The 16,294-nt window shown below is 50.7% G+C and overlaps 1 protein-coding gene across 3 annotated transcripts in view; it reads right to left on the minus strand.

Moving 5' to 3' along the window:
* Positions 1-6: 6 nt before the first annotated feature.
* The window catches only part of SLC25A25 (solute carrier family 25 member 25), a 35,655-nt gene continuing 19,367 nt past the window's right edge, over positions 7-16,294 (minus strand). For 2 of the 3 annotated variants that reach the window (XM_011364224.2, XM_011364228.2), the window contains exons 2-10: positions 6,009-6,135; positions 5,834-5,921; positions 4,790-4,901; positions 3,406-3,564; positions 2,060-2,212; positions 1,632-1,739; positions 1,363-1,530; positions 641-791; positions 7-557 (exon numbers count right to left, since the gene is read on the minus strand). In XM_011364224.2, coding sequence (XP_011362526.1) covers positions 373-557; positions 641-791; positions 1,363-1,530; positions 1,632-1,739; positions 2,060-2,212; positions 3,406-3,564; positions 4,790-4,901; positions 5,834-5,921; positions 6,009-6,135 — 1,251 coding nt within the window. In that variant the 3' untranslated portion in view covers positions 7-372. Of the gene's footprint in view, positions 558-640; positions 792-1,362; positions 1,531-1,631; positions 1,740-2,059; positions 2,213-3,405; positions 3,565-4,789; positions 4,902-5,833; positions 5,922-6,008; positions 6,136-8,449; positions 8,658-16,294 lie in introns of those variants that run through there. The other variant, XM_011364227.2, reaches the window with a different exon arrangement.

A 16,294-nucleotide genomic window follows, 5' to 3' on the forward strand; every position in this document is an offset into this window, starting at 1 on the left:
GCCCATGTTCTGGGTGCGAGGAAGAGATGGAAGAACTAAGCCAGCCTCCAAGCCCTGCTGTTTGGCAGGCACTGCGGGAAACGTCCTGTCCCTACTGCACATAAATAAGCCTGTGTCCTGCTGACCCCTGGACCCCAGGGAACACCAATGGGTCTTTCCTGGAATGGACATGGGGGTGGGCCAGGGTCAGCAGGACGTATCCGGTGGGCCCGCCAGCGTTTCCCCCCTCCCTTGCGGGTGCATCCCAGGGCTTTCACAGCTCGGCTTAAGTCAGCTTAGTGTTGGCACATTCACAGAATGAGATGGCTACACATCCCGGGGCCGCGGGCCCAGGATTAGCGAGTCCGCTGGGCGGCGCTGCCCTCCCTCCCGTCACCGCGACTGCACGCCCAGAGTGATCTTCAGGTTCTCGTACACCACGTAGCTGATGCTCACGGCTGGGATCACCTTCATGAAGTTTGGAGCCAGCCCCCGGTACAGCCCGAAGGCCCCCTCGGTCCGCAGGATCTGTTTGAAGAGGCTGCTCATGGTCACCTCTGGAGCGCCCTCAATGGAGGCTGCAGTGAGAGAGGCTGTACATCAGAGGTCTTTCGCCACCTCCTCCCTGGGTCCCATGGGGCCGGGCTTGGACCAGCCTTACCTTGAGCCTGCATCCGGGTTCTGACCAGAGCCAGTGGGTAGCTGGCCAGCTGGCCACAGGTGCTAGACATGGTGCCGCAGGCCAGGAGCACAAACACGCCGGGGTCTGCGCTGTTTACTGCGTAGCGCTGCAGCCAGGCGTTCTTCAGCGTCTGCAAGGGGAAGGGGGACAGGGATGAGCAAAGGTGCCTTTGAGCCCCAACAAGAGCTCGTGAGGCAGTGAAAGGCTGGAGTAGGGGTGCCGGGGGGACACGGATGCTGGATCCCCATCACATGGGATCCGCGAGGCCACTGTAACCTGATTTACTTGGCCTGGGCTGGCTGAGCTGCTGCCCTTTGTTTACGCTGTCACTAGGGATTCCCGGGTAGGACAGGGAATGGGGATGAGGCAGGGGCAACGCTCTGCCCAGAGAGCCTGACTTCCGTGTTCTGGAGTCTGCTGGGGGCCCACTGAGCCCCCAGGGCATTGTGCTCTGGAGATCTACCTGCTGAGCCCGTGGGGGGCAGAACCTAGGGGCTGCGGGGGGCAGGCAGAATGACAGGAGACCTTTGCAATGAATAGGCCGAGTCTGGAAGGAGACACTCTTTGTTGCTGTTCCAGGTCTAAGCCATCCCCAGTGGTCTATCAGGCTGGGGTCCTGACAACAGGTGGGGCCATGGCGAGGAGAGGGTTTCTGAATCTCTCCCTTTAGTTCGAGGGGCCTAAGCCTTCTGGGGCCTCACCTCGTAGACGGCTAGGTCTATCCCGGCATAGGGGATGATCCCCAGCATGTTGGGAACGTAGCCTTTGTAGAAGGCGGTCACTCCCTCTCTGGCCAGGATCTTCCTGGCACAGTCCAGCATGCCTGAGTACTGGCCCGTCTTCCGCAAGGCCATCCGGGTCTTTAGAACCTGCGGATCCCAGCGAGAGCAGCAAGTGTGAGCACGGCCCACTGCTCGTCACCCTCACCCCGACGCGCACTGCCTGCCCCAGGACCAAGGTGGCCCCTCACCTCCATTGGGTAGATGCTGCTCTGGGCGATGGCCCCTGCCAAGGACCCTGCCACAAGTCTCTCGTGAATCCTCAGTGTCTCCTGGTCACTCCCAACAAGACGTTTGATCTAGAACAGGGAGTGAATAAACTGATACACCCCAGGGACCAGTGCACCTGCCCCAGTCCCACCCTCCCTCACGGAGCCAGTCAGGTTGAGCTGAGACATGGTGTCCCTGGCACATGTGACACTTCCCAGAGATGAAAGGAACTGGCTCGCAGTGGACATGGCAGCAGAGCCAGGGTCAGCCCCAGGTCCCCCACTTCCCACCTCGCCCTGCTGTCCTCAGGTACAAATGACTGGGCATCAGCAGGGCAGGGACCTCAGCCCAGGGGAAGCTCGACAGGCAGTTGCCAGTTGGCAACTCTCCTGGGGAGCCGCATCCTCACCTGTTCGTAGGCCATAAATTTGATGGCTGACTCGGGGGCAATTTTGAGGACATTGATGCCATTGCCCCGCCAGAGTGACTTGGCCCCTCCCTCGTGAATCATCTGGGTGAACCCACCCACGATGCACATGTTGTTGCTGCGGGAGGCGTGGACCTGAGGAGGGAAGGACGAGAGGTCAGAAAGAATTCAGTGGCCACAGGGCTGCCATCGCCTGACACATAGCCTCTTCTCACTGGCCAACAGTCAAGGTCGGCAGGCAGGCTCTTCCGTCTTGCATTCTGAAGACTTTATTATGAAAAAATTTCATAATAAAGGACTTTGTTATGAAAAAATTTCAAGCATATACAACAGTAGCTTCCATGAATCCACAATCAGCTTTAACATTCATGAAACCACAGCTGCTCCTGTCTCTGCGATGCCCCCCTGCCGCTGGGCTACTTTAAAGTATGTCCCAGGATGGTGTCATTTTACCCAAGTGAAATGCTTTCTACCTCTACAGCATTCCTGGGCATTCCCTGAAGACAACAAACTGAAGAGGCCCTGCGTTTGAGCCCCTTAGGCTCAGAGGAATGAAGTCCCGGCAGTCAGGTGACTTGCCTAAGGTCACATAGCTGTGAGGGTAGGAGAGGGTCAGATTCCAGGCGTAGGGCTCTTCCCTCTGAACCACTCTACTTCCTGGTTTCAGCTCAAGAAGGGGGTTTAGATTCTCCATCCCCAGGCTTCAAACACAGGCAGGCCCAGGAGGGCAAAGGGACAAGGGAAAGGATGACATCTTTTCTGAGCAGGTCTCCTGGCTCAAAAAGTGCCAGAACACAAGCAAGGGGACAAGCGGTGATTGGCTCCTGTTCGGACGATGCTGAAGTCCAACAGTGCATTCTTGTGCGGCTTGATTTTGCAACCCTGTCCCTGACGTTGGTCTAGCTTATCTCTGCCCTATGGACGTGGAATCTGGAGTCTGGCCCAGGTAATGGCATCTGGGTCAGGTGAACATCTGCTTTAGGTACATCTTGTATAGGACGCCACCTGCATGTGGCGTCCTATACAAGATGTACCTAAAGAAAGGTTCCTGCCACACCCCAGTTCTCAATGGCTTCACCTGTCTATATTAGGGTCCTATAATGTGATCCCTGGCTTAAAGGCCTCAGATAAAATTAGATCGACTATGTGTAAAACGTTACCCTGGCCTGGTTCTAATGTTACCCTGTCTGAGCAATAATTCCAATCTAATTTATTGGGATAGAAAAATAAGGGCCCAAAGCAGGGCCCCAAACAAGGGACAGGAAACCCACCCACTGAAGAACCCCGGGGTGGAAAGCGGGAGGTTTGGGGACTGTTTTCCTGCATACCTGCATGAGCACCTTGAGTCTGTCCAGGGGGGCGGTGCAGGTTCTGGATACGGCCCCCGCCCCACCTCCGGCCACAAGGTGTCTCCACCACATCCCCGTCTGCCTCTCCTCCACCGTGAACTCATCGGGGACTGTCAGATTCTCACCCACATCAAAGATCTGCAAGGAAGACCGACAGAGATAAAACAAACAGGCCCTGACGCCTGCGGCGAAGCTTCTGGTGGACAGCTAGGTCTACAGCCTTCCACCATCCAGCATGGCCGACACCCCAAGGGACCACTCGGATGATGAGACAGCCAAAGACTCTGGGTGGGAAACTAATACACCTCCTCCCTTTCGCTAGCTGAAGGTGACGAAGCTCTGGTCCGTGTCTCTGGCCTTAGAGGGGTCAAGGTATAGAATCTGAGAGCACAGCTGGAAGAAAGCAGTTCCAAAACCACAGACACAGCCCTTTCAATCACTGTCAGGGAGTTCCTGGAAGAACAGCTTACGAAGGCAATTTCAGGCTGGCTGTACAAAAAGGATTAAGTCAGGGGTGAAAATTCTCCTGAAACCTGATGTGTAACCAGATCACACTGGCAGAACATTACGTAAGGACTCAGCAAATATGAGCAGGTTGCGGTGCCTGCGTAACACCCCCTCCTCTGGCCGGCAACCTGGCTGGTTAGACAGAGCCAGCTCTTCTCTGACCCCGGGGCTGCAGGTCACACCCACAGGTCAGCCTGTTCCTACCCTAGGAGCAGTCCACTTAATTTCACCCATCAAAGATGGCACGTGCCCCCTGAGGGTGCCCTGGCCTGCGCACTGAGGGAGACAGACCAGGAGGAGTACCTCTGCTACACCTCCCCACCCCCCTAGAGCTGATAGTCCGGGGTGGATAAGACTGAAATTGAGAGGGGACTCAGCGAGGACCCGCAGAGAGGGACACACCCCGCACGAAAGGGAATCAAGGGCAGGGTGAACGCGGCCACTACGGGCGAAGCTGCACATCTGTATTTCTCAACGACATCTATGACGGGGTGAAAGGGCCGTACGCATGCGATGGTGGGGACCTATCTTTTTGCCGTGGAGGGGAGCAACAACACCTATACTACCTGTTCTCTGTAGAGCGCCCCGCCCGCCCCAGGAAGCCTCGCATTGCTTTGGGAGAACAAGGAGCATCTGGGGAGGGGTGTTTGTAGTTGGCCTTGAAGAACAAGCAGCACCCTGGGCGGAGGAACCCTGTGTTTGGGGAATGGTCAGGTCGTTTAGATGGGCTGGTGCGTGGGAAACAGAGGCAGGCTGGGACCCCCACCCCCACGATGGGGCCTGATGCTAGGCAACAGGGACCCTGTGGATGGCCAAAGCAGAGACCACCTTCGGGCCCTGGAAGCGTGGGGCTCACCGTGGAGTGCTTCCAGTACAGGATGATCTCGGGGATGTTTTCCACGGGGTGCAGGAGGTGATAGTCTCGCCACTCGTTCCAGTCGATGGTCATCGTGCCGTTCTTATCCATGCTGCAAGGGAAACACAGGTGCCACTTCAAAACAGGCCCCATCTGTCAGCTGCACTTCCCGCCTCCAGGTGAGTCAAGGGCAGGCACGTGGCCACCGAGGAAACCACGGAAGGTGCCTGCCCCCCAGGAGAAAAGGCGAGGTGGCTCCACACCCCACTTTGTACAAAAATGGGTTTAACGGCCCACAAGAACCCTGTTCCGATCAGGCACAGAGATCAAGGAGGAAGGCAGTCACCAGGGTGACACGGATACTTACTAGGTGACAGGGCCCCAGAAGTGGCCCATTCGTATTCTGACAGACAGACAAAGGGGATGCAGAGGAGAGAGGAGAAACAACACATATAAGTGCTCGGAGCAGATGTTAGTGAGGCAAACACACAGCACAGCACGAGGACGCGCCCTCCACAGCAGCCAGGGAGTGGGCACAGGAAGCTGCTGTCCCTGACCAGCTGGCTTCGGGCCCCAGGGACGCGGAGAGGGTCGGCCAGGAGAGGGAGCCGCTGCTAGGGCTCTTCCTTGCGACTTCCCAGCACAGCAACTATGCTGTCCCCCAGGACTGCCACTCACTCTCGACCTGTCTTTTAGGGCAGCGCATCTGACTGCGGTGCTCAGTTCACTGTAAGTGGAACGCTGGCACGTGAGCCCTGTGCCCATTTCACGAGCAGGTGGAGAAGGTGTTCCTTGCTCGCCTTGCACCTATTTGAAATCCCCCCAACTAGTCTTTTCTCTTCATGGGTCACTGGTGAAGGGGCACACTGCCAGCTGACCAGGAACCCGGGAGGGCTTACTTATTCATCCCTTCAAACCGCCAGAACCCAAAGTTTGGAGAACAGGGTCAACGCAGTGAATGACACCAGAGAGTCAGTCCAAGAACCTTTCTTTTATCACGGTGTATTTCGTTAAACCAAGTAAAGAGACTGGCTAAGCACTCACCTCTTGAGAATTTTTTCTGCCTGTTGTTCAGATATCTTGACTCCCAGGTCCCGCAGGGACTGCATGATCTCCTGAGCATCGATTCTTCCTGCAACAACAGAGGCTGTGAGCTGGGAGCCAGGCCCACCGAGAACCCAAGACCAGGCCTGCCGCTGGCTCCAGAGGCAACGCTCACCATCGTTCTTTTTGTCCAAACTCTTGAACACCAGCCTCAGTTTCTTCTCGTGATCTTGGAGATAATGGACGAACTCTTCAAAGTCTAGCTGCCCATCAAGGTCTTTATCACCAGCTTGTACAATTTTCTACAAAACAAAAGTAAGGTTTCATACTTTAATTCATGCATCAGCTTGGGTCTTGTGGCACCCTGTTCCTGGGAAATAATTGTGCCAACCCATGAATAGAGGTGTCCCCAGTGACCGGAGACGCTTCCCCTGCTCTATTCCCAAAGCCACCACTTGGGCCAGAACCCAAGCAAGAGCCCACCTTGCTTCCCTCTCAAGCAAAGAGGAAAAGCAGCCCCCAGAGGAGACCTTCAGACAGGCCAGCAGTGGCGGCCTTGGCGCACTCTCGTTCCAAGTGTTCTAAAGACTAACCTGTCGTAGCTGCCAGGATCAGCTGCTTGGCTCCCCTGCAGTGCTGTCCCCTGGTGCCAAGCAACTGCCCATATGCTCTCTTCCCTAATGTGCGGGTGGCTTTGGAGCTCCAGGTTCCATTGGGAACTCTGCAGCTTGCTGGTTTTATCCCTACAGGTGACAGTGGCCCAGGAACAATCAGGGTGGCCAGGGTGAGGGTATGGGGCAGAGCCAGCCCCTGCCAATGCCTCCTTGGCAAAAACACTGTCAGAGAGAACTCTAGAGGCTGGAGTTCTTGGGCATATGTTCGATGGCGCTACAAGTCCCTGATCTCTGGGGAACTTGATGATATAACCAACCTCAGCTTTCTCAACCAGGCACTGTAAAATATGGCAGATCCACTTAGTTTAGTGACCCAAGAAAGCTTGAAGAGACCCTGCTGCTTGGCAGTGAGGTTCCAAGTCACGAGTCCTGCTAAATGCTTTACCTCTAGTAACCCGCCGCCCTCACGAACAGCTGTCTGCTATCACTTCACCATTTTATAGAGAAAGAAATAGGAGCTCGGAGAAGATACGTCATTTACGCAAAGTCACACAGCCAGGAAAGGCGGGATTCAAGCTGGGCCTTTTGAGACTCCAGAGCCTCCTCCCTAGAGATGCTGCTGCCACCCTAAAGGTTAATCTCAAGAAGGTGAGGGACACACATGAGTCACTCCAACCCAGCAACACCCCAAAACTAAGACTTAGAGTCTCCTAAGGAAAATGATTAGAGTCTTCCCGCATTGACCAATTCTCACAGTGAGAAATGCACCCACTATCCATAGACCAATATGGGTTTCAAAGTCTTCTGGGCCAGTGTGTTTGGAAATCGATGGACCATTGGCTCGCCGGCGCTCTCCAGCAATTACAATCACAGTCACTCTCTGAACCACCTGATAGTTCTCTGTGATTGCTCAGCCACTAAGGGCGCTAGGAGGAGGGCTGGGTAGATACTATGTCACCTAACATGAACCAAAGAACCCTGTGGGTGTGGCTGGAATGTGAGACCAATGCCGATAAATATTTTATCTATTATCTAGTTATGTTAACTTCCTGCAGACATTCGTGTTCTAAGCCAAGAACGATACAAATTATGTATAGGGATCGCTCCAGATTTATGGCAGGAGCAGAAATAGAATCTACATGACATTTAGGGAGGAGGTGAATGGCAGGCACGAAGCCCTTGGGTATTCAGTTGCTCTGCCACCAAGGCGAACCATGTGCCTTACTGGGGTGAGTGCCCTGTGATACAGACAATCCAAGAATGTGCTCATTGCAGCTGATTTCCAAAACATTCTCCAAGTCCTTGATTCTCCCTCAGTAGCCAATGGGCCTACTTTCTGTCTCCTTCCTAGATTACATAAATCACCATGCTCTGCACACCATCTGACCTCTGCCCTCATGAGCACAGGGGGATAGCACAGGATAGGATTAACAGAGGTCAGCGTGGCCCTTTAGGGGCCAAGAGACCCCCACAGTCTGTAGCTGATTCCCCATCTTTAAAACGGTAATGATTTCCACTGCCTCCCTGCTCCACAGCGATGTCTGGGAGGCACCCCTCACCTCACATGTTGGTTCGTTTCACCCAGGGCACAGCCCTGCCAGCTCTGGCTCTGTAGCTACAGACCCAACTCCTGGGCCTCTAATAAGAAACCTCTGCCCCTGCCACCCGCCCCCCCTGCCCCCGCCCCAGCTCAGAGAAACAGCCCCACGGCAGCTGGACAGTACTCCCTCCTTCTCAGAAACCCTCCCCAGTCCCCAGCAAGAGAATTCCTTTCCATCTCTCCCACAAGTGCCTTCCCTATAATTCCAGTGTTCCCTGGAAGTCACATGGAAGCCAGTCATTCCTGTGACCTAACCCCTTCCCTGGCTAGAGCCACATGACAAGCGGGGAGAAAACTCGCACCTTTCACACATGTACCCCTACCAGCAGCACTCATCCGCTGGACAAACACTGATAAAATGCCCGCTGCCTTCCACGGCCTGGCGTGGCCCCGGGTACAGACCTGCTTCCACTGGCGGAAGGTGGAAAACTCCTGGGAGGGGATAAAAACACTGAGTTTGAAGATGGACTTCAGCTGGGCGGGAAGCCCCTCGGACTCAAAGTACTGGAACTCAGTCTGGGCCTCCCCGATGAGCGGCACATACAGACACAGGCAGAGCATGCTGACGAGAGAGCCGGTGCTCAGCTGCCACCGGCCACCGCGGCAAGTTCTGGCAGTGTGGAGAATGGGGAAGATATGCCAGAGCACAGCTGTCATTGGCTGCTCAAGCCCCGCCCTTTTGCTTAATTGAAAAAAGTCCGCCCACTCTAAGTCCTGCCCACAGCCAATGAGCACAGATCCCTTAGGTTGCTCAAGAGGAGGGGTGTAGAGATCAGGGCTGACGTATGTCACTTGCTCCCGGAGTTAACTCTTCGGAGACAAGCCAACCATTCTGACCTGCCCTGGTATCCTATTCAAACAAACCTTCACCCTCCGGCTGCCAACCCCTCCAAATGAACAAATAGTTTTCAGCCTGTTTTTTCACAAGGTCCCTAAACGCGTCACACAATACGGTGGTTTCTGCCCCTTAGTCAATCATTCCCAACAGAAAAATGAGTGGATGTAGAGATTGACTCAATGCTCGTTGGCAAGGGGCCCAGTTTAGCTGTGAGGGTAGAAATCAGCGGTGGTGGTGGTGGTGGTGACTGAAAGCCGGGTCCCCAGTCACCCGTGAAGTGGCCCCGCTGTGAGCTCACTCATCTGAAGCGGGGTTGCCTCCTCCCCCACCAGCTGGCTGAGCACTGGGCTGCCGTGGCCACACAGCCTTCTGGGCACAGTTCTAGCCAGCTCCAGTGACCTTTTTCCGGGCCACTCCACAATGTGGCACTTCAGAACCCACCCCTGCCCCTGGGGGCCCCACAGCGACATGATGCGGGCAGGAAGAGGACACTCTGGGCTAAAAGGTCGTTCGTTGTGCTGAGAGACCGCACCAATCTGGGGTCAGCCAGGGCCTCATTTAAGACCCACTGGGGTAGTCTCTGAAGCCCACGTTCACTCAAAATACTCGAGGGTTCAGCATAATTATAGCTTTCTGGCCTGGGAGCTATGCTGTTCAAGATGAATGTAGTTAAACTTTAAATTAATTAAAGTGAAATGAAATGAAAAATTCAGTTTCTCGGCGGCATGGCCACAGTTGGAGTGCCCCACAGCCTCATGTGCTCACTGGGCAACACTGCTCTAGATTGGCCCTTTGAGGTGAGGATGAGAGAAAAATCTCAGGTCCCGGAAAGTCAAGATTTGATCTTGAGGATTTCAGGGAGATCCTCTCCAGGCCAGCCTGCAATCTCTACCTCGTTCCTTCTCCACAGAAGGTGTCAGAGATTCGTGCTGTGGAGGAAGAAAGTACGTCACAAAGAAGAAAAAGCAACTGGTCTCGCCTTGTTCCTGCTACAGTGTACCATTTCCTAATATAGACCGAATCGCACTACCAGGAGGGATAAAAAGGGATATAGCTATCATTTGGGGATCAACAAAAGTGAAAGGAATTTCTTAATTTGCTAAAAAGCTTTTTGTGAAGAATTTGAAAAAGGGTTTTAAAATAAAATGTTGATGCTTACGCACATTATGAACCAGATTGTATTACCTCATATGACATATCGGCCCTTCTAAAAGAGATCTGATGATGAGTCAGTACAAACAGGTCTTGGGCTTCACTAACATGGATCCCATGAGATACCCAGACACAGCTCAGGACTATCCAGGTTGATTCCAGCTCAGTCTCCACCTAAATCCCATGACACTTAAGAGATACTGCTGTCAGTTAAAGCTGTCCGATCCACAATGTTCTGCTTTGGGGTTATTTTTAGAGATAAGATCTTATTGCACATCTTATCTCTCTGGGATCCTGGAAGGCAGGAGGCTATTGTTTCAAACCTTTGTACCTCCTGGTGTGGAGGGAACCATTGCCAGGATCATAGAAGGTGCTAGATCTAAGCAGTTTCTGTATGAATGAATCGGGCTTGGCAGGCCTCTAAAATCCCAACAAACACAACCATTCTTGAAGAAGTCCTCAGGTTTTATTTTATCCAGCTCAACAAGACAATGTATTATTTTTTATTTTAAAGGAGGTTCTCATTTATAAATAAGAGCTCAATTTAAAAATGCTGATGTTCCTTTGTTAAATTATTCATGTATCCTTCTGAAACGAAAATAAATTACACAGATCTGTTGAAGTATCTTATGTCAATGATGACTAGTTGTTCCAATATAAAATGGCAGATATTTTGGCTAAATAAGTAAGTTGTCAACTGTAGATGTTAATTTCTTAATAACTGTATATTTCAAATAATTTTGGTAATCATAAATGTACCATTGAGGTTTTTTCTTTGTACCGTTGAGTTTTATGATATATTTAACAAGACAAATCTAAGAGATTTAAAAACAATTTGAAATAAAAGTAAAACCTCTGTATTATATTTGACATATAAGGAAAAATAATTAAAATTTTATCAAATAAGAGCAATGATTTTCTAGAAAAAAATAGCATGGAATCTCTTCGATTATAACAAAGCTCATTTACTTTACAAAAGTATCAGGAAATGTTCTCTGAAAAATTCTACATGTGCTTATCAAGATGTTATTTTACAATGCTAATGTTAATTCTATTCCAATGTTAATTTTTTTTTTTTTAGGTGAGGCAATCCTTGGTTGAAGTCACAGACTGCAAGGACCTTGTCAGTTTATGATCCCTTATTTTATTTTTTATGCCTACCTAGTTCTTCCTAGGTGGTCTCTCATCCAAGTACTAACCAGGCCCCACCCTGCTTAGCTTCCGAGATCAGACAGGATCCGGCTTGTTCAGGGTAGCATGGCGTAGGTAGACTGTATTCCAATGTTAATTTTTAAAAAGGGTTTTAATTTATGTTTATTTTGGAACTATGATCCACTGTTAATTTTTAAAAAGGTGATGACTTATTTTTATTTTGAACTGTGGTCAAGTATAACAGAATGTCTTCACTGGACAAACTTAAGTTGGCATCTAACCAGCCCATCCTTCCAAATTTCACAGGTCATATGCAGAATCACGGAAGTTCTTCCCAAGACAATTTCCAGGTACTCTGTGTCCAAAGTAAATGTTTCAACCCTAAAATGATACACAGTGGGGCCCAGAGGGGGCACTGGGGTCACCCCTTAATCTCTGTGGTGAGCAAACAGGCCAAGAGAGGTAGCCCAAGCCCCGGCGCCTGGTGGTGGTGGGGCCGAGCCTCACCCAGGGCCACTTCAAAACAGCACCCAAACCTGACACCACCAAAAGGAGGTTTCAGAATTCAGTTTCTAAAGAACACCTGTAAGGCTGACACAGAGAATTATGGTAAGCAGTACTTCGAATTGGAAGGTGGTAGGTGTGTGGGAAAGGCGTACGTAACCCGAGCGATTTTAAGCTTAGCCTGAGCTATAAAAGGCAACAAAAGAAAAGTATCCGTGTTATCGCTTCTGAATACATACGAAAGAAATACGAATAAGGAAGAAGACGAAAGCAGGGCTCGAGTTTGTTCTTGTTATCGCACGCCAGCTCAGGCCCTTTAAGGTCCCAGCATATCGCGCTGTGTCTCTCCCAGTCCTGCCATCTATGATCTCTGCTCTCTTATTCTAATTTCGTGACCCAGATCTACTTTTGTTTCCTCTCTTCTGACGTCCATTCATATGACGACTCGCATTCAGGAACAATGGCGGCAACTAGATTCCCTTAGTTGATTCCCCAGGTATCATATTTCATTGACTCTCTAAAGTATCAGTTCTTCTCGGAGCATCTTCTCGCCCTCGATTCCGCCCATGCCACCACAAGCTTTCCTTGTTCTACCACTCTGCTTCCTGCCAACGAAACAGGTGCTTCCTGTCGGTGAGTAAGACAGGGCAGGTAGACTACCTTGGGGAGTGCTGCGTTAGGTCATAAAGTATGTCCCCCTCCTCTGCAGTGACTCAGACCAAGCCAAAATATTAACATGCGAGGGAGCCTTGCCCGCATCCTGCTCTAGCCCCACCTACCGGTAAAACACGAACCTCATTTGCTGTTGTGGCCACAGTGTCATTTGAGGATCACGTTGCCATGACAGCCCAGTGTAGCCGGTTTCCAATGAAACCTAGCTACACTTGGCAACTAGACACACAATAAGCAAAATTCTCTGAGCTTCTGAGAAAACAGCCTCTCAGGATCCGAAAGCTTGGATGCCCCCGAGGGCCCCTCCCACTCCAGACTAATGGCTTTCTCCTCCAACTGCAGAGTAACTGTAAGAGTAAGACAAAGGGGGAAACTGGAACAGTTCCTAATATAAAAGCTTGTAGCGACCTGACTCACTAGCAGACATATTTAAATGGGGGAAATGAGAGCAAAAAAGAAAATAAAAAAGTTAGGGCCGCTAGGAAACTGAGAAACCTGAGAGCCAACGTGAACTTGTCTATTAAGGTTTCCAGAATGTTTCGGGAGCCTCTTCCTGAGAGAACGGTGAGGCTAGACCCCATCGGCCAGTGATCACAAACCCCGAAACCTACTTCCAAGAGCGGCTGCCCGGGAAAAGGACACAGGCTGCAGAAACACTCCTACTATTCCAATGATCAGTTGATCTGCTTTTAAAAAGTCCACACTACCCAGATGTCTTTCTTGCTTCACACCAAACCGGCTGATCCATCACCCTTTTGGGGTTCCCGCCACGCCCCCGCCAGCTGATTTCCTCTCCCTTCTGAGGAACAGAGCCAGTGAAGGGTGCGGGTCTCAGGTTCAGACCCCTCGCTCCTGATTCTACAGGCCAGGAGCTAAGCTGTTCATTACAGGAAGTCCTGATGTGAGGCCACTCTGAGGGCTGGCAAGAGGTGCCAGGATGAGTCTAGGAAGAGGAGCAGTTAATTATTAAAGTCAAAAGGAGGTGACTTTGAAAGGGAGCCAGCCAAGTCCTATAATCTCTTGGCAAGCAGATCCGTAGATAAAAGTTCGTCACAAAAGATAGCACCACCGTCATTTCTGAGCTTGTCTAAAATGATCAAAAGGTAGAAAGCGACACTTCTCAGCAGCACATCTAGAGCATAATACAGACTCTGAGATCCCCACCAATCGCAAGCCAGTCCCAGACTAAGGATTCCCCTCCAGGCTTAAAGGACTGCAAAAGTTGTTACAACAAAGATCCCTCCCACTTAGCAAAGGAAAATGGAACATTTATTTCTTAAATGTAGCAATTCATTTCAACAAACGCTTTTCCAGAAATCTACAATGAGCCAGACACAGGGCAGAATCTTCTTCTCTATTTGATTTTTACCCAGAGAAAGGAGAAAAGATTCAAAATAACTAAAGCTTAGGAGGTGAACAAGGTCACTGCCACTGTAGGCAGGAGAAATCTCAGCCAGATGGTGCTTCCACTCTAATCCTGAGAACCCACTTGGCTGGTCTCATTAAAAACTACTTTCTTAAGGGAAAGCAGAGAAACGCAGGGCAAAGCTCCACACAGATTAGGGGTGTGATATCACCTCTACCCCTCCCTATTTAACCCTGGGCAAATCACTTAATCTTTCGGCACCTCAGTTTCCTTATCTATGAAAAGCGGGGTGGTCAACACTTACCTTGGCTCTTAAGAGGATCAGATGAGATAACCCACCATCAGGGCAGGAGGGGGATGGAAGGCCCTGGCACTCACAGACCTACAGACCCAAGAGAGGCACCAGCCCTGCACCTTGAGACTCCAGCCTCTCCTCTGACCACCCACTCCCTTCCTCCCAGCCCCAAAGACCCTCTGCCCACCAAGGCAAGGGGTCTGACCTCTGGGTGCAGGATAGGCTGGCCCTGCCCAACTAGCCCTGGGTTCAACTTTGAAGGTTCACCCTGTCGGCCACTTAGCTCGGTCCTCCCTACGTCGTTCAGATATGTTAAGACATAAGACACACTGTAATCGTTTGTCCTTTACTTTCGAATAGCTTTCTGGGGCCAAACGGACAAATCTAAAGCAAATCTAAATCTATTGCTTTGACCTTCCTGCCCCAGATGGCCACACTGAAGAGGTCATAGTAGGGTAATAAAGCTCTTACAGGGGCCTCAGAAAGATTCTGAACTGAAGATTTGGGTTTCTTCATTGTCTAACTCTCCTCCCTGGTCCCCAACACCAAACTGACTGATTTATAAGTCCTCTCTTCCTCCCCACAATCCAGCTTTTTCCAGGAAAATGTTCCTAGACCAGCCCCCCTAAACTAGGAGGTCCTCTTGGGGTTGTCGTACCTTAGGAAACTGCTCAGCAGGTCCGACCACCAGCAAAATGGTGGGTCTCTTTTCGGTGGCCTCAGCCCTTCCGTCCTGTTTCCCCAAAAAGCTTGACATCTTGTCTCCCTGAGCAGGAGCTGGGGTGCCTCTGACTTCGTTATCATTCCCTTCTCTGGAGCCTTGGCACCCAGCCCTAGGGAAAAAGCTGGACAGAAAATGCCACAGCATCTGCAACATCACGGCTTTCTCCCAACGTCGCCGACGGTGACTGGTCACTTTTAAGGAGGGATGTGACCACAATATCAAGGGTCGCTGGCTACACAGCTGCTTGGAAGACTAGCCTGGGGAGTTGTAAGGCTGGAAGCTCTGCATGCAGTGGCTGTTTCCTGCTCTTTCAAATTTGCTAGCACTGCTGTCGTGCCTGGCCTGAGAAATAGCTCACTGTAAGAGAGCCCCGCCGGGCTGCTGGCAATGAAGAGAGCAGCTGGAGCTTGAAAACTCACTTCTGTAGGTGAACGGTGATCAAATGTTTGGCTTTTTTTAAAAAAAAGGAAAAAGCAATAGCCCGATAGACCTCTCCCAGAGGCAGAAGCAACTTCGAGCTCTCAATTATTCAACTGTCTTCGCTCAACTAATGATCATCACACAAGCGAGGACCCGAGCATCCAGCCTGCATTCTCACTGCAGCAGGGCGCGGCCAATCACCTCTGCCGACACTACCAAGTTCATTATCCCAACCAACAACATCCCTCCAATCACAGGCGGCCGATTCCCTGCCTGCAGCCTTGTACTTCTGCAGGGAGGAGCCGATGGCAACCTCCAGATGAGCGTCCAGGCTCACCAATCCACCCCGAGCCCAACTTCCTTCGTTCCGCTGGGTTGTTTCTGGGATGACATTTACCATCAAGTTTAACATGATCAAAAGTCCCTGGCAACATCTCCTAAGACACCTAGCAATACTCTTCTTGTTCCGTGATGCCATTCTTTTCAACCATGTATAACACGATGCACTCCACCCTTGTCTCCCTGTACACGGTGAGCTGCTTGGAGACGGGAACCAAGTGACAGATCTTTCTATCCTTCGTAACCAAAACCAGACACCAATTAAGTCTGTAGACTGATCTGTGTAAATGCTTATGAATAAAAGGAAATTAATTTTTGCTCATTTGTTTAATTTACTAGCAGACAAATGCAGGGACTAGCTACCATTATTCCTTGCAAAGGTGACCCTGTGAAAGTGTTCATAACCATTATTTTTAAAACAAACATGAAAAAGTTTAATAAACTGTGTCAGGAAGAGTATAGGGAACCGCACACCCTCATACGTTGCTATGAGTGAGTATATCAGTATGACCTCTCTGAAGAGCAATTTAGTCCCAGCTACCAATACCTCAAAAGCACAAGCCCTTTGACATAGCAATTCTACTGTAAGCAATTTATCCTATAGATATATTTGCATGTGAGAAATTTGTATATACATATTTATGCTATATAGGTGATCAAATATAAGGGTTATTTTTTTGCAACCTTGCTTATAACAGCACAAGTTTGGAAAGAACTTAGTCCCTTAAAAGGAGAATGGGTACATAAATTATGGCACACCATGCAAGGGGACCCTATGCAGCTGT

Source organism: Pteropus vampyrus, unplaced genomic scaffold (assembly GCF_000151845.1).
Source record: "Pteropus vampyrus isolate Shadow unplaced genomic scaffold, Pvam_2.0 Scaffold95, whole genome shotgun sequence".
Taxonomy (NCBI): Eukaryota; Metazoa; Chordata; class Mammalia; order Chiroptera; family Pteropodidae; genus Pteropus; species Pteropus vampyrus.